We start from the raw sequence: 24,774 nt of genomic DNA on the forward strand, positions 1-24,774 counted from the left end.
GATTGGAGAACCACAGCCAAGATAATCTTTAGATCTATCTGATTTTAGTCATTTTTATATATTGAAAGTGCTGGGGATATTATTAATATTTGCTTGCTATTAATCTCAGAAAAGTTTTATATAGCTTTTTTTCTTAAAAATATTGAAATATTTAATAACATACATATAAGATTGTTGCATAGGTTTTACATTAGAGTAGTTTAATACTGCAAATCTGACCTCCATTTGGATAGCTGTTGTTTATGGGGACAGGATCAGTTTGAGTAGGTGAGATCTGTAGATGATTGATTAGCTTCCTCCCTCTCTGGTCTTATTCAGCAGCCAGCAGATACTAAATTTTTCACTTTCATTTATTTATGTATATATTTTTATGTTATTTTAATTATAATTTAGAAAATTTATTAAAATTTCAATAATTATAAATTCTCTTTAAAACAATTTTTTTCTTTTTAATCTCCTGAGTCAAGGTGAGGATTCATTTATTTTTTTTTGGTTTTTTTTTTTTTTTTTTTGAGACGGAGTCTTGCTCTGTCGCCCGGGCTGGAGTGCAGTGGCCAGATCTCAGCTCTCTGCAAGCTCCCCCTCCCGGGTTTATGCCATTCTCCTGCCTCAGCCTCCCGTGTAGCTGCCCGCCACCTCGCCCAGCTAGTTTTTTGTATTTTTTAGTAGAAACGGGGTTTCACCGTGTTAGCCAGGATGGTCTCGATCTCCTGACCTCGTGATCCGCCCATCTTGGCCTCCCAAAGTGCTGGGATTACAGGCTTGAGCCACCGCGCCCGGCCAAGGATTCGTTTATTTTTTACTTTGCTGTTTTAATGGTACACTAATAAGTTAACCAAGTGAACAAAAGCCATAGGAGAAAGAAGAGCTAATTTATAGGCCTGAAAATAAGCCCTGGATAATCTAGAAGCTTTAAGTTTGATACCTATTTGAAAATGATGTGTAAACATAAAGTTTGCTATTGTTTCTCTGAATTCAGATAATGGGATTTAATGAACCTCAAAATTAATGAAGTAGCAACGTAAGTATAACTAACAGGAGACATAAAATAATTATGTTTTATTGCTGCACAATGGTATAATGTGGGGTTTTCTTTTTTGCTAGAAGTTATTGATTGCCATATTAAGTAGGATGATCATATAATTTGTTATCCAACAAGACCCTTTTGAGAATGAAAACAGGCACTATTAATAGTCAATTCTGGAACAATAGGAATAAGCAGAACTGTTGTGTAAAACAGAAACCTCATATATGTTTGACACAAGTCTCAAGTAGCCCCTCCCTCTACAATGTAAAATTTTTAGCAAAATCTAAATTTAAGTGGTTTGGTTTTTCCTTTTTCCTTCTTCCTTCTAATTTGTTACAGGCATCATTTTTATCACAAAAGCAAGTTGTGATCATATTGATAATACTTTGTAGAATTAATTTGGTAAGATCTCATGGAATTAATTTTGTAAAATCTCAATTTTTAAGTATGCTTATTGCATTTTTTCTCACCATAGAGGTGAAATAAATTTGAATGTGGAAAAATAAATTCTTGATCATAAACACTGTCTTATCAAGTACATTCATATTGTACTTTTCCTTTTTTTTTTTTTTTAGCATTTAGACATTAATATTTTAGGTATTGTTATTTTGATTGTCTTTTGTTTTTTGCCTTCCAGACAAATTATGAAAACAGAATATATAGCCTGAAAGTAGAATGTGGACCTAAATACCCAGAAGCTCCTCCGTCAGTTAGATTTGTAACAAAAATTAATATGAATGGAATAAATAATTCCAGTGGGATGGTAAGTTAATATAGTCATATTGGTTTTATATAACATAATGTATAGAGTTATATGTTAATTATACATACACACAGCATAATATGTGTAAGATATTAATATGTAGTTAGGAGAAAGTTTTTAAAAGAGGACTTTTGTTAAGCCAGAAGTCTAAAGAAGGTTGCATTATGTTGTTTTTATTTTATTAATATAAATTAGGCCATCCTTAAAAACCTTAATGTGCTTGCCTGGAATAGATGTATGTGGTGGTTAAAACTTTTTTTTTTCTTTCTTTTTTTTTTTTTTCTGGAAACAGAGTCTCACTCTGTCGCCCAGGCTGGAGTACAATAGTGTGATCTCGGCTCACTGCAACCTCCGCCTCCTGGGTTCAAGCGATTCTCCTGCCTCAGCCTCCCGAGTAGCTGGGATTACGGGCACCCACCATCATGCCCGGTTAATTTTTGTATTTTTGTAGAGACGGGGTTTCACAGTGTTTGGCCAGGCTGGTCTCGAACTCCTCACCTTAGGTGATCCGCCTGCCTCGGCCTCCCAAAATGCTGGGATTACAAATGTGAGCCACTGTGCCCGGCCAAAAGTTTTCTTAGGGTTTTAATTGCCTTAGTAGTCATATTTCAGTTGATCTTTATTTGGTAAAAAGATGACCATTATTGGGCGGGGCATGGTGCTCACTCCTGTAGAGATTGCCACTGCACTCCAGCCTGGGTGAAAGAGTGAAACGCCGTCAGAAATAAAGATGATCATTATTTCTCTTTGAATGTTACTTTTCTGAGGGTTAAGGTACACTTGGTGGGATTAAAAGGATGACTGTTCATGAAAAGGATGAATATTCATAAAGGGTTTTTTTCTTTGAGGAGCAAGTATATCTGTGTTGAAACAATCATGGCTGAGCATCATTGTCTGTTTATTTTTGGGTTTCACTCTGTCCCCCAGGCTGTAGTGCAGTGGTACTCCCCCACTTCCCCTGGCCTCAAGTGATTCTCCCACTTCAGACTTCTAAGTACGTGAGACTACAAGGCACATGCCACCAAGCCCAGCTAATTTTTATATTTTTTGGTAGAGATGGGGTTTTGTCATGTTGGCCAGGCTGGACTCAAACTCCTGACCTCAAGTGATCCGCCCACCTTGGCCTCCCAAAGTGCTGGGATTACAGGCGTGAGTCACTGTGTCCAGCCTATTGTCTCTTTAAACAAAATGACATGCCCTGCTTGACCCACACAAGTTAGTTAGTAGAAACAGCTGAATTTCCAATATGAGTAGATTGTTAAGTTCATGATAAGTCTTTGAAGCCTAGGCTCTCTTGGTGCCATGTTGAGAGCACACCACATACAAAATACATTTTAGGAAGCAAAATAACATATCATCATCATAAAATTAGTATCATCCATCTTAGGAAATAGGATCTCAGTATCCTTGATTTCTCATCCCATCCCTGTGTTTCCTCTCTCTACCAGTGTATTTTGTACTACAAATGTATCACATATGTACACAAATTCATCCTCCTTTCTTCTCTCCTTCTCTCTTTCCTTCTCATCTATTTACCATCTGTTAAAAATTACGAGTTTATACTAACAACTCCCACTAATTTTATTCTAAGACTATAGGGTTTGTTCTGTGATTCTTCATTTCCATTTGAGAAACCTGGCTCCCATGCTCCCCAATGCATTTACTTATTTACTCAATTTCCCCTTCATATAACTGTACTTCTGGCAACAAGTTGAATCTTGGATTCACAGCCAGCTCCCTGCCCCTCATCCCCAACCTAATACGCAGGTCTGAGGCAGGGCCCCAGATTGGCTGGTGCGTCCAGCAGGGAGGCACCAGGCCAAATAAAGCATGACCCTGAGAAAGGAAGAAGGTGGGAAAAGGTCATTGGAAACCTTAGCCCTGCACCTGCTGGGCCATTAACACCCCCCACACCCCTCCCACTGCCCACCCCTGTGCCAACTCAGAGCTGGGACCTGAGAGTCTCTCTAGCCCTCACAGTCCTCAGTTGGTCAGTCTTTGTGATTTACTGGGAGCATTTAGTCCATTTACATTTAATGTACATAATTACTGACATGTTCAGGTTTAAATAGATCATCTTAGTTGGTGGTTTCTATTTTTCTGCATGTTTCTTGCCTACTTTTGGAATGGTTGTTCTCAACTTCTTTCATTCTGTTTGTGTTCTTTCAGTGGTTATTCTAGAAATTATGTACACTTACCTATTTTTAAGAAATTTGATAGGAGCAGGATTATAAAGCATATGAGTACACAGAAAGGATATTACTTAGGGAATGTCCTGTGTGATGCACAGCATTGCCTTTATGAAGAAGATCTTTGTTAGATTTTGCTACTAGATGTATCTGTTTTTCTCCACTACTGGTTTGTTTTTACATTATAGTTGCTGTAAATCAAGTAACCAATGGTGTGTTCTACATTGTCATGGAAGCTAGGAAATTTAGATTAAATTTCAGACCTACCTCTAATAAGCTTATCTGATCTCTTGGGCTTTTGGTCCATTAGTTGATATTTTGCATCCCTTTCTACCTCCCTTCTCCCAACCCATTTATCATTAAGCCTTGTCAGTTTTATGTTCCAACTGTAACTCAATTTAGGTCTTGTTTTTCTGTTTACATTGCCACCAAGTGAATATTGGCCATCATTTATTTCCTGGACTCTTGCAACAACATCTCTGATTCTGCTTTTTAAAATCCCTTCCAATCTTTCCAAAGTTAGTAGCCAGAGGGATCCTCCTAAGAGACAAATTGTGTCATGTCATTTCTGCACTTCAAATTCCTTTAGGGGCATCAGCCTCAGCATGCTTGCTTCTTGCCATGGCTCACTGGGTGGGAATGCTCAAGGTGCACACTGGCTTGCATGCCTTTCGTTTGGTCTCAAGACCTTTGCACTTCTGCTCTTCCTCCTTCCTCCACAGTCTGGCTAACTCCTATGGGTCCTTCATTTCTCACTGTAAATTCCCCTTTCTTTTTTATTGAGACAGAGTCTTGCTCTGTCACTCAGGTTGGAGTGCAGTGGCACTGTCTTGCTCACTGCAACCTCCATCTCCTGGGTTTAAGTGATTCTCCTGCCTTAGCCTCCCAAGTAGCTGGGACTACAAGTGTGTGCCACAACACCTGGCTAATTTAATACAGATGGGGGTTTGCCATGTTGGCTAGGCTGTTCTCGGACTCCTGACCCGCGTTGGCCTCCGAAAGTGCTGGGATTACAGGCGTGAGCCACCGCACCCAGCCTAAATTCCACTTTTTAACAGAACTCTTTATTGATGTTCCAACTTGAGTTATGTCCCTTCTATTGCTTTGTTATAGTCACTCTTATTCTTTTGTTGCACTTACTATAAATTTATTATTTTTTTGATTTTAAAAGAAATGTTTCTAATATAATAGAGGAAGTTTTAGAGAATGATAGAACCAGCATCTATGTGTCCTCCACCTAGCTTTGTCAAATGTTAACATTTGTCTTATTTGTAACAGATTTTTTTCTTTTTATTTTGAGAGAGTCTCACTCTGTCTCCCAGGCTGGAGTGCAGTCACGCGATCTTGGCTCACTGCAACATCCGTCTCCTGGGTTCAAGCAATTCTCCTGCCTCAGCCTCCCAAGTAGCTGGGACCACAGGCATGTGCCACCACGCCCAGCTAATTTTTTTGTATTTTTTTTTTTTTCCACACAGAACCACTTTTATTCAACATATGTAAAATGTGATGAGTGTTAACATTTTAAATAAGCAATCTGCTTAATGGACATTGGTATGAAGGGAAGTGTCATTCTTTACCTCACTCCTCAAACACTTTTCTATCCAAAGTTTGGTTTGAGTCAATATTGGCATCATACAACCATTTACTGTAAAATAAGTTTATTGGTGGAAATGTGATATAATTTATTCTCGATATCTGATGTTACAAACTTTAGGGTCCTTGAGATATGCAGGATCCTTGTATGTAACTGGCATAAACCCCAGTATTTGAGCTCTCTTAATTGCTTTTGTGATTTCTTTCTGTTTCTTCCCACAAAGACCTGTAATGTGCTTTCCATAAATGCATCCAGTAAATGGAGAAACAAACTGGGACAAAAGCTGTACATTCTTATAATCTACACGCTTTCCACACAAGATACATTTCTTAAGAGGTTCTTTATAAGGATTTTCCATTGTAATGGGCAGGTCCTCGTTGCTGGATACCTGTTTATATTGTGAACAACCTCTTCTCCAAAGCACCGTGTGAGTCCCGGGATGTGTAAGGCTGACAGCAGCCGTTACCAAGCGTGTCAACTTCTTCCTCCCTAGACCACCGCAAACAGCAACCATAGCGGCCATGGTTCCGCGTTTGTTCCACCATTTTTTTGTATTTTTAATAGAGATGGGGTTTCACCATATTGGTTAGGCTGGTCTCAAACTCCTGACCTCAAATGATCCACCCGCCTCAGCCTCCCAAAGTGCTGAGATTACAGGTGTGAGCCACCCTGCCCGCCCAGATTTTTTTCTTACTGGTACAAAGACTACATTATAAATAGAGTTAATTCTGTGTGTGGCTTTCTCTTGTTTCCCCTTCCTATTTTTTTTGAGATGGGGTTTTGCTCTTGTCACTCGGGCTGGAGTGCAGTGGCACAATCTCAGCTCACTGCAACCTCTGCCTCCTGGGTTCAAGTGATTCTCCCGCCTCAGCCTCATAAGTAGCTGGGATTATAGGTGCCCGCCACCACGCCTGGCTAATTTTTGTATTTTTAGTAGAGATGGGGTTTCACCACGTTGGCCAGGCTGGTCTCGAACTCCTGACATCAGGTGATCTGCCTGCCTCGGCCTCCCAAAGTGCTGGGTGGGATTACAGGCGTGAGCCACTATGTCTAGCCAAGTTTAAAATTTTTAAATTAAAATGTTCTCCGTCAGATTGCTGTAAAACTTTCTAAATTCTTACTCTCAATTGCAATGTTTATCTTGTCAAGGACCAGTAGAATTCAGTTCGTGGCCTGCCCCTTTCCATGGACATACCTTGAGTAGCGCTATTCTCGGAATACATCTAGAAGTGTGCCGTGGCGTGGGGCTTTCTTCAGCTTGAATATTGCCAAGCTGCTCTCCGCAGGGCCGGGTCAATGTCAGTCCCACCAGTGGTGTATAACAGGACCCTGTGAATGTATATTCCCACCAACCCTTCTTACTGTCAATCTGGAATGGGGACTGGGAAATAGAAAAATAAATACTGATTTTAATCATTATTGGAGTGTAGATGTGTGTATAGAGGGTTGTGGGTAGGGTGAATATATTGGACATCTGTTTTTCTCTTCCATTTACATCTAAGAGTTTGGATTATTACTTTTATAACTAGTAAATGGTACAGAATTTCACACTGGTGATTGTGCCAGGATAGTTTTATATATTTTGAGGCTAAGTATCTCATGAATTGTAGTTCACAGGCATTGATGGTGGGTGTCGCTTTAGTAATTTTAGTTTATATGTATTTAATACGACGAGGCAAAATTATTCCCTGTGGGTGGTTAGCATTCTGAAGTGTAAATTTCATTGTCTTATGCAGTGAGATCTCACATTTTGGAGGTCATTGTATGTTGTAGACTGATAAGATGCAGATGTTATTCTGACATGATATTTATTTTCTCATGCTCTTTACTGTGTCTTCTCTCTTCATCTTTTTTGTTTTTCTTTTCCTCCAGTGTTTTTTTTTTTTTTTTCCACCCTGTTGGTATTTCACAGGATTTGCAATCACTTATGTTTATTTAACTACCATTTACAGCTGGAAGTGTTTGTGTCTGCTTTAGAAATAGCTTGGTATTCTCTCTACTTATTTTTATAAACTGTTCAATTATGGAGTCTATTTAAAATAAGCTAATGAGGTTGCCACTCTTTAATGTAAAAGTGTTAGAGGAAGCATTTTAAATGTACCTTACCACTGTAACATTTTTCTTACTCTTTTAGTTAGTTTCTTTTCTTTTCCTTTTTTTTTTTTTTTTTTGAGACGGAGTTTCGCTCTTATTGCCCAGGGTAGAGTGCAGTAGTGTGATCTCAGCTCACTGCAACCTCTGCCTCCTGGGTTCAAGCGATTCTCCTGCCTCAGCCTCCCTAGGATCTGGGATTACAGGCATCCGCCACCATGCCCAGCTAATTTTTTGTATTTTTAGTAGAGACGGGGTTTCACTATGTTGGCCAGGCTGGTCTCTAACTCCTGATCTCAGGCGATCCACCCACCTCAGCCTCCCAAAGTGCTGGGATTACAAGTGTGAGCCACTGCACCTGGCGTTAGTTTCTAAAATAAATATCACTCAAATTATTTTTCTTTTCTACTTTCAAATACTTTCATGGTGATATAATTCACATACCATACCATACAATTCGCCCATTTAAAGTGTAAAATTCAAGGATTTTTAGTATTCACAACATTGTGGAATCACTGCCATGACCCAGGTTTGGAACATTTTTGTTCTTCCCAAAGCAAATCTGTGCCCATCAGTTGTCATTTTCCATCCCACCTCCCTCAACCCTAAACACCCATTAATCCACTTTCTGTCTTTATAGATTTGCCCATTCTGGATGTTTCATATAAATAGAATCATAAAGTATGTGTTCTTCGGTGACTTAACGTAATGTTTTCAAGATTTACCCACGTTTGTAGTGTGTATTGGTACTTTATTCCTTTTTATTGTTGAATAATATTCCATTGTATGGAGATCCCATTTTATTTATCCATTTATCTCCTGGTAGATATTTCTATTTTTCTACTTTTGGCTATTATGAATACTGTTGCTATGAATATTTGTGTACAAGTTTTTGAGTGGGCAAATATTTTCATTTCTTTTAGATATATATTTAGGAGTGGAATTGTTGGGTCATATGGTATCTATGTTTTAGTTTTTGAGGAACTGTCAAGAAAGGTTTTCTAAAGTGAATGGGCCATCTTACATTGCTACCACTAGTGTATGCAGGTTCCCAGCTTCTCCACATCCTTGCTAACCCCAAATAAAAAATCTACAACACAAACACAGAAATAAAAAGCAAGAAATTAAAACATAACAACATGAACAATCACTTTCAAAAAAAGGAAAACAACGAGGAAAGAGGGAAGGAAGACCACAGAACAACCAGAAAATAAATAACAAAATGGCAGAAGCAAGTCCTGACTTATCAAGGACTTTGTTACTATGTCTGATTCTAGCCATCCTGTTGGGTGTGAGGTGGTATTTCATTGTGGTTTTGATACAATTCTTGATAGCTGATGATGTTAAGCACCTTATATGTGCTTATTGGCCATTTGTATGTCTTTGGAGAAATACATATTCAGATTCTTTGCCCATTTTTTAAAAGTAGTTTAAAACAGCAAACATTCTCTCGGTTTCTGTGCATCAGGAATATGGGTGCAGTTTTCAGTAGGTCCTGTGGTTTGGGGTTTCACATAGGCTGCAATTCAGATGTCAGCCTGTGCTGCCATCTCATCTGAATGCTTAACTAAGAAAGGATCCAATTCCAAGCCCACTCATATGGTTGTAGGCATGATTTTGTTCCTTGTGGGTTTCTGGACTGAGGGCCTCAGTTTTTCTCAGGCTATTACCCAGAGACCGCCCTCAGTTCCTTGCCACATAGGCTTCTCCATAGGGTAGTTCACCACAAGGCAGGTGATGTCTGTCTGTGAGGCCAGTGAATGCAAGCAAAAGAGAGCAAGATGAAAGCCAGACTTTTTAAAAATCAGAGTCATACAAACACACACACACACACACACAAATTATAATAAGAGGGCAAGAGAAAATTTTGGAAGTAGGGGATAGGTTTATGATATAGATTGTGGTGATGGTTTTATGGATGTATACTTATCTCCAAGTTTATCCAGTAGTATACATTAATTATATACAACTCTTTGTACGTAAAACAATGAATAAAAAAAATATTAAGGCTGGTCGTGGTGGCTCACACCTGTAATCCCAGCACTTTGGGAGGCAGAGGTGGGTGGGTCACGAGATCAGGAGATTGAGACCATCCTGGTTAACATGGTGAAACCCCGTCTCTACTAAAAATACCAAAAATTAGCCAGGTGTGGTGGCGGGCGCCTATAGTCCCAGCTACTCGGGAGGCTGAGGCAGGAGAATGGCCTGAACTCGGGAGGCAGAGCTTGCAGTGAGCTGAGATCTCGCCACTGCACTCCAGCCTGGGCGACAGAGTGAGACTCCGTCTCAAAAACATTTTAAAAAAAAGAAAGGTGCAGTGGCTCAATGCCTGTAATTCCAGCACTTTGGGAAGCTGAGGCAGGCATATTGCTTGAGCTCAGGAGCTCGAGACAAGCCGGGGCAACATGGTGAAACCCCGGCTCTAAAAAAAAAACCTAAAATTAGCTGGGCGTGGTGGCACATGCCTGTGGTCCCAGCTACTCAGGAGGATGAGATGGAAGGATGGCTTGAGCCCAGGAGGTCAAGGCTGCAGTAAGCGAAGATTGTGCCACTGCACTCCAGCTTGGGTAACAGAGTGAGACCATGTCTCAAAAATAAAAAGAAATCATAGATCTAGCCCATACTCAAGAGGAGAGATTACATAGGGCATGAATATTAGGAGTTGGGGATATTTGGGAGCTGTTTTAAAAGTTGCCTATCGCAGTCTGCGTTTGCCCATTTTTTTTTTTTTTTTGAGACAGTCTTACTCTGTAGCCCAAGCTGGAGTGCAGTGGTGCGATCTTGGCTCGCTGCAACCTCTGCCTCCGGGCTCAAGCAATTCTTGTGCCTCAGCCTCCCGAGTAGCTGGGACTACAGGCGCTACTACTAATTTTTTGTATTTAGTAGAGATGAGGTTTCACCATGTCGCCCAGAGCGGTCTCGAACTCTGGAGCTCAGGAGATCCACCTGCCTCAGCCTCCCAAAGTGCTGGGATTACGGGCATGAGCCACCGTGCCTGGCCTTTAGCCCGCATTTTAATTGGGTTGTTTGGCCTTTATTATTTAGTTGTAAGAGTTCTCTATGTGCTATACAAAAATCCCTGACTGGATATATGATTAGTAAGTATTTTTTTCCCATTCTATTGATTTTTCTTTTTACTTTCTTGATGGCATTGTTAGCAGTGTAAGTTTTAAATTTTGATACGGTCTTAATTTATCTACTTTTTCTTTTGTCAAATGTGCTTTGGATGTCATATCTGAGAGACCATTGTGAAATCCAACATCACAGAGATTTATTCCTATGTTTTCTTCTAATGTTTTATAGTTTTAAGTCCTAATTTGGGTCTGTGATCCATTTTGAGATATTTTTGGTGAATGGTATGAGTTAAGAGTTCAGTTTTATTCTTTTGCATGTGGATATCTAATTGTCCCAGTACCATTTGTTGAAAAGATTTTTCTTTTCCCCTTGAATTGTTTTGGCATCCTTGTCAATAATCAATCAACCATAAACATAAGGACTTATTTCTGGACTCTCAATTGTATTCCATTGATCTGTATATCCTTATGGGAGCACCCCTTCTTTTTTTTTTTTTTGGAGACAGAGTTTCGCTCTTGTCACCCAGGCTGGAGTGCAGTGGAGCAATCTCAGCTCATTGCAACCTCTGCCTCCTGGGTTCAAGTGATTCTCCTGCCTCAGCCTCCCGAGCAGCTGGGATTATAGGTGCCTGCCACCACACTCAGCTAATTTTCGTATTTTCAGTAGAGACAGGGTTTCACTATGTTGGCCAGGCTGGTCATGAACTCCTGACCTCAGATGATCTGCCTGCCTCAGCCTCCCAAAGTGCTGGGAGTATAGGCATGAGCCACCACGCCCCGCCTTTTTTTTTTTTTAAACAGGGTCTCACTCTGTCATCCAGGCTGAAGTGCAATGGGGTGATCATGGCTCACTGCAGTCTTGATCTCCCTGGGCTTAAGCGATCCTCCCACCTCAGCCTTCTGAGTAGCTGGGAATACAGGTGTGCGCCACCACACCCGGCTAGTTTTTGTATTTTTACTAGAGATGTGGTTTCGCCATGTTGCCCAGGCTGGTCTCTAACTTCTGGGCTCAAGAGATCCACCCGCCTATCTCTCCCAAAGTGTCGGGATTACAGGTGTGAGCCCCTGCACCTGGCCTGCCTTTCTGGACTGCTGTAGCTTTGTAGTAAGTTTTTTTGTTTGTTTTTGAGACAGAGTCTTGCTGTGCCACCCAGGCTGGATTGCGGTGGTACAATCTTGGCTCACTGGAACCTCTGCCTCCTGGACTTAAGCACTTCTCATGCCTCAGCCTCCCAAGTAGCTGGGATCACAAGCATGCGCCACCACGCCTGGCTAATTTTTTGTGTTTTCAGTAGAGACAGGGTTTCATCATGTTGGCCAGGCTGGTCTTGAACTCCCAGCCTCAAGCTGATATGCCTGCCTTGGCCTCCCAAAGTGCTGGGGTTACAGGAGTGAGCCACCATGCCTGGCCTGTAGTAAGTTTTGAAATCATAATTTTGTTCTTCTTTTTTTAATATTGTTTTGGCTACTCTGGGTTTCTTGCATTTGCATATGAATTTTAAGATAAGCCTTCATTTCTGCAAGCAAGAAAAAAGCAGTTGAAATTTTAATAGGAGTTGTATTGAATCTCTAAATTAACTTGATGAATATTGTCATCTTCATAGTAATAAGTCTTCTGACCCATGTATATTTATTTAGCTCTTTAATTTCTATCAACTATATTTTACAGTTTTAAAAAATTATTTTCATTTATTTATTTTTTTTGAGATGGAGTCTAGCTCTGTTGCCCAGGCTGGAGTGCAGTGGCGCAATCTTGGCTCACTGCAACCTCTGCCTTGTGGGCTCAAGCAATTCCTGTGCCTCAGCCTCCCAAGTAGCTGGGATCACAGGCATGTACCAGCTAATTTTTGTATTTTTAGTAGAGACGGGGGTTTTGCCATGTTGGCCAGGCTGGTCTCAAACTCCCGACCTCAGGTTATCTGCCTGGCTCGCCTTCCCAAAGTGCTGGGATTACAAGCATGAGCCACCGCACCCGACCTTTAAATTATTTCTATTTAATTTTTTTTTCTCTTTTTTCTGGGGAGGGAGGGAAAGGGGGAGGTAGGAAGGAGGGAGGGGAGCTATTTTACAGTTTTCAGTGCACAGGTTTTGCACTTTTGTTAAATTTATACTTAGGTATGTTATTTTTTATTTCAGATTGTTGCAAGTGTAAATAAAAACTAATTTTTGTATATGGAACCTGTATCTTGTTGCCTTGATGAACTTGTTTATTAGCTCTAATCATTTCTTTGGTGGATTCCTTAGAATTGTCTATATACCAGATCATTTATTTCATTTCTTCTGCAAATAGAGGTAGTTTTACTTCTTCTCTTTCTAATCAGGGTGCCTTTTATTTCACTTTCTTTCTTAATTGTCCTGGCTAGAACCTCTCCAGTACAATGGTGAAGTGATGAGAACGGGGCCAGGTGGTGGTGGCTCATGCCTATAATCCCAGCACTTTGTGAGGCCGAGGTGTGCAGATCCCTTGAGCCCAGCAGTTCAAGACCAGCCTGGCCAAGATGATGAAACCCTGTCTCTACTAAAAATACAAAAAATTAGCCGGGTGTGGTGGTGGGCACCTGTCTTCCTAGATACTTGGGAGGCTGAGGCAGGAGAATTGCTTGAACTGGGGAGGTGTGGGTTGCAGCAAGCCAAAGTAGCTGGGCCTGTGGTGGTGCGTGCCTGTAGTCCCAGCAACTTGGGAGGCTGAGGTGGGAGGATCACCTGAGCCCAGGGAGGTCGAGGCTGCAGTAAGCCACAATTGTGCCACTGCACTCTAGCCTGGGCAACGAGTGAGACCCTGTCTCAAAAAAAAAGAAAGAAAATATAAGAAGTGATGAGAATGGACATCCTTGTCTTATTCCTCATCTTAGGAGGAAAACATTTGGCCTTTATTAAATATGATGCTAGCTCTAAGTTTTCTGTAGATTCCTGTTAGGTTGAGGGGTAGTTTCCTTCTATTCCTAATTTATTGAGTATTTATATCATGAAACGTTGTTGGATTTTGTCAAATGCTTTTTTGCATCCATTGAGATGATCATGGTTTTTGTTCTCTGTTCTGTTAATATGATATATTACTCTGATTTTTAAAATACTGAATCTATCTTCTGTTTCTGGGATAGGTCCTACTTGTATATAATCTTTTTTTTTTTTTGGAGATGGAGTCTTGCTCTGTCGCCTAGGGTGGAGTGCAGTGGCACGATCTCAGCTCACTGCAATGTCCGCCTCCCAGGTGCAAGCAATTATCCCACCTCAGCCTCTCGAGTAGGTAGGACTACAAGCGCACACCACCACCCCCAGCTAATTTTTTGTATTTTAGTAGAGACAGGGTTTCACCGTGTTGCCCAGGCTGATTTCGAACTCCTGAACTTAGGCAGTCTGCCCGCCTCGGCCTCCCAAAGTGCTAGGATTACAGGCGTGAGCCACTGCACCCAGTCTGTATATAGTCTTATATGTTGCTTGAGGTCAGCTGTAGATGACAGCTTATGGCCTTCTCAGCTCTTTCATAAGCTGGTGCATAGCCCTACACATGTGTGTGGTCTTCTGGATTCCCAGGCCTGTTTTGGGGCTTTTCAACACCTCTATAGACACCTCATTTCCCAGCTTGTCTGCTTAAGTATTTTGGTTACCTTCCGGTGTTTTTTTTTTTTTAGACAGAGTCTCACTCTGTCGCCCAGGCTGGAGTGCAATGGCGCAGTCTTGGCTCACTGAAGCCTCCACCTCCCAGGTTCAAGTGATTCTCCTGCCTCAGCCTCCCAAGGAGCTGGGAGTACAGGCATGTGCCACCACACCCGGCTAATTTTTGTATTTTTAGTAGAGGCGGGGTTTCACTATCTGTGTTGGCCACCCTGGTCTCAAACTCCTGACCTTGTGATCCACCCGCCTTGGCCTCCCAAAATGTTGGGATTACAGGCGTGAGCCACCACATCTGGCCCACCTTCCTGTTTGACTCAGCTTTTTTTGACAAATGCCCAACGTAGGAGATGATTGAAGATAGGTGAGCTCTGAGGTCAGATAAAGGAAAGTTCTGTGAGTGGAGTTTTCCAGGGAACTGCAGGACAGGTCAAATGCTGACAGTTAACTGAATGGGCTTGCAAGGAGCTTCATCCCCATTCTGTTGCTCTTTCACAGAAGATTGATTTGGGTCGGGTGCGGTGGCTCATGCCTGTAATCCCAGCACTTTGGGAGGCTGAGGCAGGTGGATCACTTGAGCTCAGGAGTTCGAGACCAGTCTGGGCAACATGGCGAAACCCCGTCTCTATGAAAAATAGAAAAATTAGCCAGGTGTGGTGGCGGGTGCCTGTAATCCCAGCTACTTGGGAGGCTGAAGCAGGAGAATTGCTTGAACCTGGGAGGCGGAAGTTGCAGTGAACTGGGATCATGTCACTGTACTCCAACCTGGGTGACAGAGTGAGACTCTCAAAAAAAAAAAAGAATAATTAGGAATAGTGCATAGAATACATTGGAAAGGAAAATCTGAAAGCAGAGATCAGCTTAGTAGCTTTCGTCTAAATCTCAGTGTGAGATAATTCCCCAGATTTTGGGTAGTGGCATTGGAAATGGAGAGGAACTTTTTGACCTTACTCCATTAAGAAGGAATTGGTAAATTTATTTACAAAGTAGTTATTTAATATAACATTTATTTCTGATGACCAAAGTTCACTATATGTTTTATATCTTTATATTTTCTCAAAATATTAAACTAATTATGATAAAATATACTAATTATGGTATTAGTAATTTCACAGTGTATGTTTTGTGAAAATAGAGGCAAGCTATGAATTTTCAAAATCATTCTTATTAAAATACACTTAACAAATTGGTGCCATAGTACTTTAAACTTGCTAGTTAACTGTACTCTTTCCTCCCCTTTCAGGTGGATGCCCGGAGCATACCAGTGTTAGCAAAATGGCAAAATTCATATAGCATTAAAGTTGTACTTCAAGAGCTAAGACGTCTAATGATGTCCAAAGAAAATATGAAGCTTCCACAGCCACCAGAAGGACAAACATACAACAATTAATTTTAGTGGATCTCAAACTTGTCTTAAATCAACAACCTTCTACTCATGTTAATGTCTTGATTAAATATCACAATGAAAAATACCCACACATTAAGTAAAAGAATTCCAGCTGGTAAACATGACCTGGACATTTGTAAGAATATATTTAATACATGTACACCCATTATGTTTTCAGGTAACAGGAGGAAAAATGCAGCACAATTTTTTTTCTCTTGTTAAGGCACTGTCATTTAAACATAAACCTGGAGTACTCAAAGTAGAATTCAGGTTTACAAGATGAAAGCGTGTGGAGAAGTGTCAGATGGCAGTGGAAGCATGTGTGTTTCTAAAAAGTGAAAATCTCAAGAAAGAAAACAGAAATGGCATGCTTTACCCATCTTGCTTAGTGAAAGAGAGCTGCAGTTGAAATTGTTTAAAAAGTAGCAGGTACAACGAATATTGTCACAGATGTGTTAATTTTTGAAGCGGTGTGGGTGCTGACTACTAGTAGTATCAAAAATATGTTCAGGATTGTTTTGATACCTGTATTTATAATAAAAAATGTTGGGGGGAGTTGATGAATTTCTGTTAAAAGCTGTTCTTGTGTGTTACATGTAACAGACATGGTAAATATTTGTTTACAGTCTTTGTTTAACCATGCATTTAAGTTTAAGTGAAGTCAACAAAAAGGAAATAGGTGTATGGATATGTGATTTGGAGATTAAAGTTAGTCTTAAAATGTAAATAAAATGTGGAACGTGTCCTCAGAGACTGTGCCATTTCTATTATGTTGATGTAGTATATGTACAGTACCATGCTAGGGAAGCAAAAATTGGAATTATGTAGCTTTTCCTGTATACACACTTTTATTTACCCTATTTTGTGTACTTCTTGTGAATTATAATGTGCAGACTATTTCAGAAAAGAAATTTTCTAGTTTAATTTCTTCTTTGGACAAGGAGGAGTCCTAGGTATTATATTTTGAGTTTGATTTCACCAGAAACAATATTATTAAAAAGATCTTTGCAGTCTAGCAATTCTTTTAGGATTATAGGTTGCAAATTATCCAAATACATATCCCATTTTTAAAATCGAAACATCTTTTTTAGTTGTTTTTCTGTGAAGCTTTTGGTTAATAAATAGGGTGAACTAATTGGAGACTTTTATCTTCCAGTTAGGGCTTTTAATACTAACAAGGATAACTTTATTCATTCCACTGTTCTCTACTCTAACAAATATGAACTCTGAAGTTGAAAATTCATTTATGTTCTGCTTTTACCAAAGTGACATGAGACGTTAGGTCACTATTTCACTTCAAAGTACTGGATACAAAGCTTTGTTGAAAATGCTGTTTGATGAATTCACTGAAGAATATAGAAAAGTGGTCAGGTAAAGTCTCCTTTTATTTTGTCAAGCTTAATAATTTGTCTCATACTTTACCCCGGTATATATAGGCAAACCAAAACCTTATCAAATATTAAATTAGATGTTCAAAGTTTGCTTATAAAGTAAAGTATTGGCCATGTGGTGACTCATGCCTCTAATCCCAGCACTTTGGGAGGCTGAGACAGGCAGATCACTTGAGGTCAGGAGCTTGAGACCAGCCTGGCCAATATGATGGAACCCCGTCTCCACTAAAAATACAAAAAATTAGCCAGGTGTGGTGGCGGGCACTTGTAGTCCCAGCTACTCGGGAGGCTGGGCAGGAGAATTGCTTGAACCTGGCAGACAGAGGTTGCAGTGAGCCGAGATCACACCACTTCTCCAGCCTAGGCGACAGAGCAAGACTCCGTCTCAAAAAAATATATATTAATAATTGACCTTGGCTGTATATTAAAATAGTTACTTTTATAGTAGGGCACATTTCTCAAACATGCCCTGAAAGGCTTTTATCAAGCTCATATAAAGTTAAAGCTTTGAGCTACCTTTTTTTGGCCAATAGTACATTAAAGTCACTGAGTTTATGTAAACATTAATTTCAACATGGCTGTTCCATTTTATTTACCAAAAATATTTAAAATGCTTTAAGATGATACATAGAGAACATATACATACAAATTAGTGCATGTATAATTTGTTAAATTTGAAATGAACTATTACCTTGAAATATAGTCTTTAAAAATTTTTAATGGTTAAAGAAGATTAAATTGAATGAACTGACACTGTAGTCTAATGGTAACTGATAATCTGAATCCATCTCTCTGATAACCTCCTCTCCATTTTGAAAATGTGTCTTATTATACATGGAAGCTAGTAACTACTTGAATGCTGTTGGCAGGATGAGGGTCTGGGTACCTCAGTCTCTTGTCCTCTTTCCTTCCCCCAAATCTATGATTGTGAAGTTGCCAACCCCCGCCCCCTTCTCCTGCCAAGTACATGTTGTCAGAGTCAGCCCTATAATGTTCATTTCCCCTCTTGGTTGTGAGATTATGGATCTCTGCAGACATTTGCATGCCATTTAACCCATTTCTAAAGCCGAATCCATTTTGCATGTCACAATCAAGATGTACTTGGCAATCTAAGACACACTGGGAGACTGTAAGAGGAATTAATATAGAAAAGCTCTTAATTATAGTAACATTTGGAAGAAATTTTTCCTTTGTTTTGTAAAGTGGCTAAGGTTGTAGGAGTGTGTGGTATTACCTTTTAAATGAACTGTAAAATTGCCTTAGAAATTTGTTTAAAAGGCTAGCAAGTGAGACCCTTGAGGGTGATCATATATTAATAAAGATTACCAAAAGAAACGTCCTGTTAGGTCAGTGTTATGATTTAATGGTTTTAATTACTTAACCAATTTTAAGAATTGATAATTTTAAAAAATATTTTTTCTAGCATTCTAGAGTAATGTCTTTTGTTGTGGATTTATGTGTAACTACAGGATTTTGGAACATATTTTGAAGGATAGTCAATGGTATTTAGTCTTGGATATAAAAATAGAGAAAATTTATAGTTTTATGTTATTAAAATAATTTATCACACTTAGTGATTTGAGGTTTTCGCAGAGTAGATTTGTTTGACTCATGGTTTATTAGTCTGGATTACTTAAGAACAATATGTTGATTTTAATGTTAATTCCCACTAAATATATAATATTGATAAATACATGTGAAATTAATATTGTTTTGAAAATGTAGAGGACACAGCTGGGAATTATGAATGCTTTTTTCTTAATAGGTTTGGTGTGTGTGGCTTAGGTTCTGCTGATGCATCATGGAAAGACAGCAGTGAACTGTAGCCTGCCATCAAAACTGTATCAACTCTTTTAATGAGCATGTGACTGTATTAGGTACATTTTGAGGAATATAAGTATTGATGATAAAGTCTAATATGCATAATAAGATTTTGGAGGCATTTCAGGAATTTTCCTTTTATAGTATGCTTTTTAGGCATCTGTATGTGTAATGTCATGGTATCATTTATTGCTGGGATGGATTGAAAGGCACTGCTTTTACTTTTCTGATAAGTATCAAAATAATTTTCTAGTACCAACTTGACTGGCTTTTAATTATTGTCACGCACACACAAAGTTCAACTCAAGGTTTGGGAAAAGTGTATTTTTTTCTATACAAGATAAAAGTGTCATAAAAAGGAATGGATGAATTGTTGATAGGAACATTAGCAGTTAATTTTTACCTGATACTGAGTTTACTGCATAGGAAGGAATACCTCTTAAATAATATGCCTTATAGAATGATGAAATCTTACCATAGTTCGTACTGAAAATGTTTATTTAAAAAGTATTGTGGAGTGTTGAAAATAAAGATACATAATAAGTATTTTCTGAAGAGAAAATTAATGAAGGTATTTAATGATATAGGAAATAAGTGACAAGTTAAAGTCCATTTTGTTGCAATAAAGGAGTTGTGCAAACTCAAGGAGTGAGTTACATGACTGAAAAAAATCATTGGATACGAGGAAGTTACTGTGGTGTTTATATCCTTAGTAGGATCTTTTCATCTAAAAAATTCCTAAGAATCTGTTCCATCTCATGTTTAAAATTAAAAGTTTTTTTTGTTTGTTTTTAGAGACAGGGTCTCGCTCTGTCACCCAGGCTGGAGTGCGTTAGTGCAATCATGATTTACTTTAGCCTTGATACCCTAGGCTCCAGTGGTCCTCCCGCCTCCTGCCTCAGCTTCCTTAGTAGCTGGGACTACATACAGGTGCACACCACCATGTCTGGGTTTTTTTTGTTGTTGTTGTTTTTGTTTTTGGTAGAGACAGGATCTCACTATGTTGTGTAGGCTGGTCTGAAACTCTTGGCCTCAAGTGATCTTCCTGCCTTAGCCTTCCAAATGCTGGGATTACAGGCATGAGCCACCACCCCTGGCTGGCATCTCATATTTCTGTGTAGTCTATACAACCATCTCAAAGTTTTTGTTTCAGGTTAATTTGTGAAATAAATGATAAAGGCTGATAGATCTTGTTTTCTTATGAAGATTCCAGGGATTATCCTTCCTCCAGTGTTTAACTGACCAAATACCATGTAAGTGTTGTGCAGTGATCCATTTGCTGCCAAATATATAGACTCAATGTGTGAATTCTTTTATCTTGTCCTCGTCAGTAGTGAGCAGCTACTTTATCTAGAAATTTTGGCAGTTAAAAGATTATACAAAACCAGAGTTGTTATTCTTTTTTTTTCTTTTTTTTTTTTTTGAGACGGAGTCTTGCTCTGTCACCCAGGCTGGAGTGCAGTGGCTGGATCTCAGCTCACTGCAAGCTCCGCCTCCCAGGTTTACGCCATTCTCCTGTCTCAGCCTCCCGAGTAGCTGGGACTACAGGCGCCCGCCACCTCGCCCGGCTAGTTTTTTGTATTTTTTAGTAGAGATGGGGTTTCACCGTGCTAGCCAGGATGGTCTCGATCTCCTGACCTCGTGATCCGCCCGTCTCGGCCTCCCAAAGTGCTGGGATTACAGGCTTGAGCCACCGCGCCCGGCCTCAGAGTTGTTATTCTTAATTGGCACTAAGAAACCAATAGTCAAAAGAAACCTGTGGTAAATAGAAAAGCAAATTGTTGACCTTATCTGTAGTGAATACTTTGCATTGCTTGTTCAGTACAGTAGTTGAGTAATGAAAGAAAAACATTGTTCAAAGATTACAAGGAGGCTTTTTTTTTTTGGTTTTGTTTTTTAAACAAGCAGTCCTCCTGCCTGCCTCAGCCTCCCGAGCAGCTAAACCACAGGCACACACCACCACACTCGGCTAATTTTCAAAAATTTTTTTGTAGCGGCGGTCTTGCTATGTTGTCCAGGCTGGTGTCAAACTCCTGGCCTCGAGCCATGCTCCCAAAGTGCTGGGATTGCAGGCCTGAGTTACCTTGCCCAGCTCAGTTTTTTTCCCCCCCTTTTAATAATAGATTACAAGGTAATATCAAAAATTCACATTATCATGAAATGAGATTTTAACAGGACATCCTCATATTAAAATGTAGTAAAATTAGTTTTAATACTGAATATCCTGTTTTTTCATTTAAAGACTTTCATCCATTTATAATTAATAAACATGATACTTGATACTTGCAAATGCTTTATTACATTTGATAGCCTTTGAGGCTTATCAGCCTTTAACTTGAACAGATTTTTTCCACAGTTGATAATTGATAAAGATAAAGATATTGGCCGGGCGCGGTGGCTCAAGCCTGTAATCCCAGCACTTTGGGAGGCCGAGACGGGCGGATCACGAGGTCAGGAGATCGAGACCATCCTGGCTAACACGGTGAAACCCCGTCTCTACTAAAAAAATACAAAAAACTAGCCGGGCGAGGTGGCAGGCGCCTGTAGTCCCAGTTACTCGGGAGGCTGAGGCAGGAGAATGGCGGGAACCCGGGAGGCGGAGCTTGCAGTGAGCTGAGACCCGGCCACAGCACTCCAGCCTGGGCGACAGAGCGAGACTCCATCTCAAAAAAAGAAAAAAAAAGATATATTGTTTCATTCCTTATCAAGCCACATTAGCCACTTAAGTAATGGTGCTCAAATGTTCTGATTCCATCCATTATTATAAATTATCTTTTTGTTGCTATAATGTAAACAAATCTGGATAATTGCAATGATTATTCAGACAAATTCAAAGTGGGTGATGGGCACATTTTCAGTTATCCTAATACTCAAGTGAAAATAATTGAGTTCACAAGAAGAGTAAATTAATTGCATCGGTTTTTAAATTTTAGTAACATATGGATCCCTTTGAGAAGGAAAATTCTTGTGGACTTAGTGTTGTCTTGAATTATTTTTATTAAACTATTGTTTAATGCATACATTGTTTGAACTTAGGCTCTTAGATTTTTTTTTTTCTTCTTCTTTAGACCTGTAACAAAACTGCAAGATCTTTTAAAATTATAAAGTGGGCCCGGCGGAGTGGCTTACGCCTGTAATCCCAGCACTTTGGGAGGCTGAGGCAGCCAGATCACCTGAAGTCAGGAGTTCGAAACCAGCCTGGCCAACATGGTAAAATCCTGTCTCTACTAAAAATAAAAAAATTAACCGAGCATGGAGGTGTGTGCCTGCGGTCCCAGCTACTTGGGAGGCTGAGGCATGAGAATCACTTGAACCTGGGAGGCGGAGGTTGCAGTGAGCTGAGATCATGCCACAGCATTCCAGCTTGGGCAGCAGAGCAAGACTCCATCTCAAAAAAAAAAAAAAAAAAAAAGCTTTATTGCTAAAAACTAGGTAGTTTTTTATGAAATGAAAATTTTATTGAGTTCTGTTTATCAAACATGTTGGCATGCTTGTTATTAAACCCTCCCTATATGAAGTCCTTATAAAAGGCTACTTACTTGGTACTTGTATGTAGATGATAATATTGAGTTCATAGGTAAATATATGTACATTATTGTCAACTCTTTGTAACAGAGATGATGATCAAGTCTGCTGGTCCCTCATCTGGCACCTCCTATCTGGTAGAGTCTAACTACCCATTAGCATCATGTTCTAAGCTGAACTGGATAGTAATATGGATAAGTGAAGCCATTGGCATGATATTCTAAATTGAACTGGATAGTAATATGCAAAATGAAGCCATTAGCATAATGTTCTCAGCTTAACTGTATAGTAATATGGATAAATGAAGCAATTATCACAATGTTCTAATTGGTACTGGATAGTAATATGGATAAATGAAGAGCAGTTCAGAGGAATCTACTGCAAATCCTAGGGAAAACACCTATTTTGCCCTCTGCCCTGTGACTGTAGGCAGTTAGACCCGTAACCTTTAGTTTATTCTGTAAAGGCTGTGCTTGCCTCTTGAGTTGTCGTGTAATGAAATAACATGAATAGGTTTAATCACAGTCTGATGCAGAGTGATCAATAAATGGTAATATTTCTTAATGTTATTAATCTAAGAACACTTAGTCTATGTTAAAATTTGCATTTGTGGCCGGGCACGGTGGCTGATGTCTGTAATCCCAGCACTTTGGGAGGCCGAGACAGGCAGATCATGAGGTACAGAGATTGAGACCATTCTGGCCAACATGGTGAAACTCCATCTCTGCTAAAAATACAAAAATTAGCTGGGCGTGGTGACGTATGCCTGTAGTCCCAGCTACTCGGGAGGCTGATGTTGCAGTGAGCTGAGATCATGCCACTGTACTCCAGCTTGGCGACAGAATGAGACTCCGTCTCAAAAAATAATAATAAAATAAAATATACATTTGCATCAAGCCTGTACTTTTATGTAAAGAATGGGTTGGTTTTTTGAAAGAGGTCATATGGGACGCCATTAAGGCATTTGTGCATTCTGAATTCAGTTAATTTCTGCCCATGGTCAAAGGTGAACAGATAGGCTTTTGGATGTTTGTGATAGGCTTCTTGATGCCCCCACACTGCTGAGAGGATGCCCCCACACTGCTGAGAGGATGCCCCCACACGTCTTGCCGCAGGGGCCCTGGTGGATGCATCCCAGGTTGGGCACAATTGCTTTGGTACCAGCAGCAGGCCATTAAGATGAGGTCTGTTGGAAAGAGGTAACTTACTGGTAATGGAAAGCCAGGTTCACAAAGCTTGGGTTGAAAAGTCCATGGTTTAACTACATTATAATAGAAAACTCAATTCTTCATATATGCAACCTATGTAAAGTAACTTGATTAATTAGGAAAGGGAGATTACATTTTAAGCTTACCTTTTTCCACTAGTCACTTGTGAATATAATCATAGTGAAGTAATATGAATTGTGAAAGAAAGTCGATTTCTACTTTTAATAAGCATCAGTGGGTGGTGCTTCCAGCAAATCTTGAGACTAGGGCTTTTGTCTTATTCTTGCCTTTGGGCAGGCACTGTTAGATGCTGAAGATACATAGCCTCTTTTCTCACATGTATAATGTGGTGGAACTTAAGAGATAGGCTCTTTATTTATTTATTTAAGATGGAGTCTTGCTGTGTCACCCAGACTAGAGTGCAGTGGCACCATCTCAGCTCACTGTAACCTCTGCCTCCTGGGTTCAAGCTATTATCGTGTCTCAGTCTCCTGAGTAGCTGAGACTACAGGTGTGCCCCACCACGCCCAGCTAATTTTGTGTATTTTTTTTTTTTTTTAGACGGAGTCTCACTCTGTCACCCAGGCTGGAGTGCAGTGGCCAGATCTCAGCTCACTGCAAGCTGCGCCTCCTGGGTTCACGCCATTCTCCTGCCTCAGCCTCCCGAGTAGCTGGGACTACAGGCGCCCGCCACCTCGCCCGGCTAGTTTTTTGTATTTTTTTAGTAGAGACGGGGTTTCACTGTGTTAGCCAGGATGGTCTCGATCTCCTGACCTCGTGATCCACCCGTCTCGGCCTCCCAAAGTGCTGGGATTACAGGCTTGAGCCACCGCGCCCGGCCTAATTTTGTGTATTTTTAATAGAGACGGGGTTTTGTCTTCTTGCCCAAGCTGGTCTGGAACTGCTGGGCTCAAGTCAACCTCCCTTCTCGGTCTCCCAAAGAGCTGGGATTGCAGGTGTGAACCACAATGCCCAGCCAGGACTAAATTTCTGAGGTTGTTGAAAAGCGCTACAACAAGTGTTATTAATAGCTTGTCTTTTAAGCAGAATATAAACTACACCTACATATAACGAGTTTACTCCTTATCCTGG

The 24,774-nt window shown here is 40.0% G+C and overlaps 2 protein-coding genes across 8 annotated transcripts in view; one reads left to right on the forward strand and one right to left on the reverse strand.

Moving 5' to 3' along the window:
- UBE2V2 (ubiquitin conjugating enzyme E2 V2) overlaps window positions 1-24,774 on the forward strand; it is a 73,684-nt gene that overhangs the window by 39,418 nt on the left and 9,492 nt on the right. For 3 of the 6 annotated variants that reach the window (XM_025393659.1, XM_025393660.1, XM_025393655.1), the window contains 2 exons: window positions 1,665-1,790; window positions 15,594-19,594. In XM_025393659.1, coding sequence (XP_025249444.1) covers window positions 1,665-1,790; window positions 15,594-15,740 — 273 coding nt within the window. In that variant the 3' untranslated portion in view covers window positions 15,741-19,594. Of the gene's footprint in view, window positions 1-1,664; window positions 1,791-15,593; window positions 19,595-24,774 lie in introns of those variants that run through there. The other 3 variants (XR_003120763.1, XM_025393657.1, XM_025393658.1) reach the window with 3 other exon arrangements.
- Window positions 5,448-6,118, reverse strand: LOC112629874 (28S ribosomal protein S18c, mitochondrial). Of its 2 annotated transcripts, XM_025393662.1 has the most exons (2): window positions 5,942-6,107; window positions 5,644-5,857 (listed from the first exon to the last, which is right to left on the reverse strand). In XM_025393662.1, exons 1-2 carry the CDS (start codon window positions 6,094-6,096, stop codon window positions 5,662-5,664), a joined length of 351 nt encoding a protein of 116 aa, XP_025249447.1. In that variant the 5' UTR covers window positions 6,097-6,107; the 3' UTR covers window positions 5,644-5,661. The 2 variants fall into 2 exon arrangements, with proteins under 2 accessions (XP_025249446.1, XP_025249447.1); XM_025393661.1 differs by having other exon boundaries at window positions 5,448-6,118.

This window comes from Theropithecus gelada, chromosome 8 (genome assembly GCF_003255815.1).
Source record: "Theropithecus gelada isolate Dixy chromosome 8, Tgel_1.0, whole genome shotgun sequence".
NCBI classification, from domain to species: Eukaryota; Metazoa; Chordata; class Mammalia; order Primates; family Cercopithecidae; genus Theropithecus; species Theropithecus gelada.

Coding starts and splice junctions, on each gene's coding strand:
- LOC112629874 (XM_025393661.1), bottom strand. CDS start 6,096: ATGGCCGCTATGGTTGCTGTTTGCGGTGGTCTAGGGAGGAAGAAGTTG.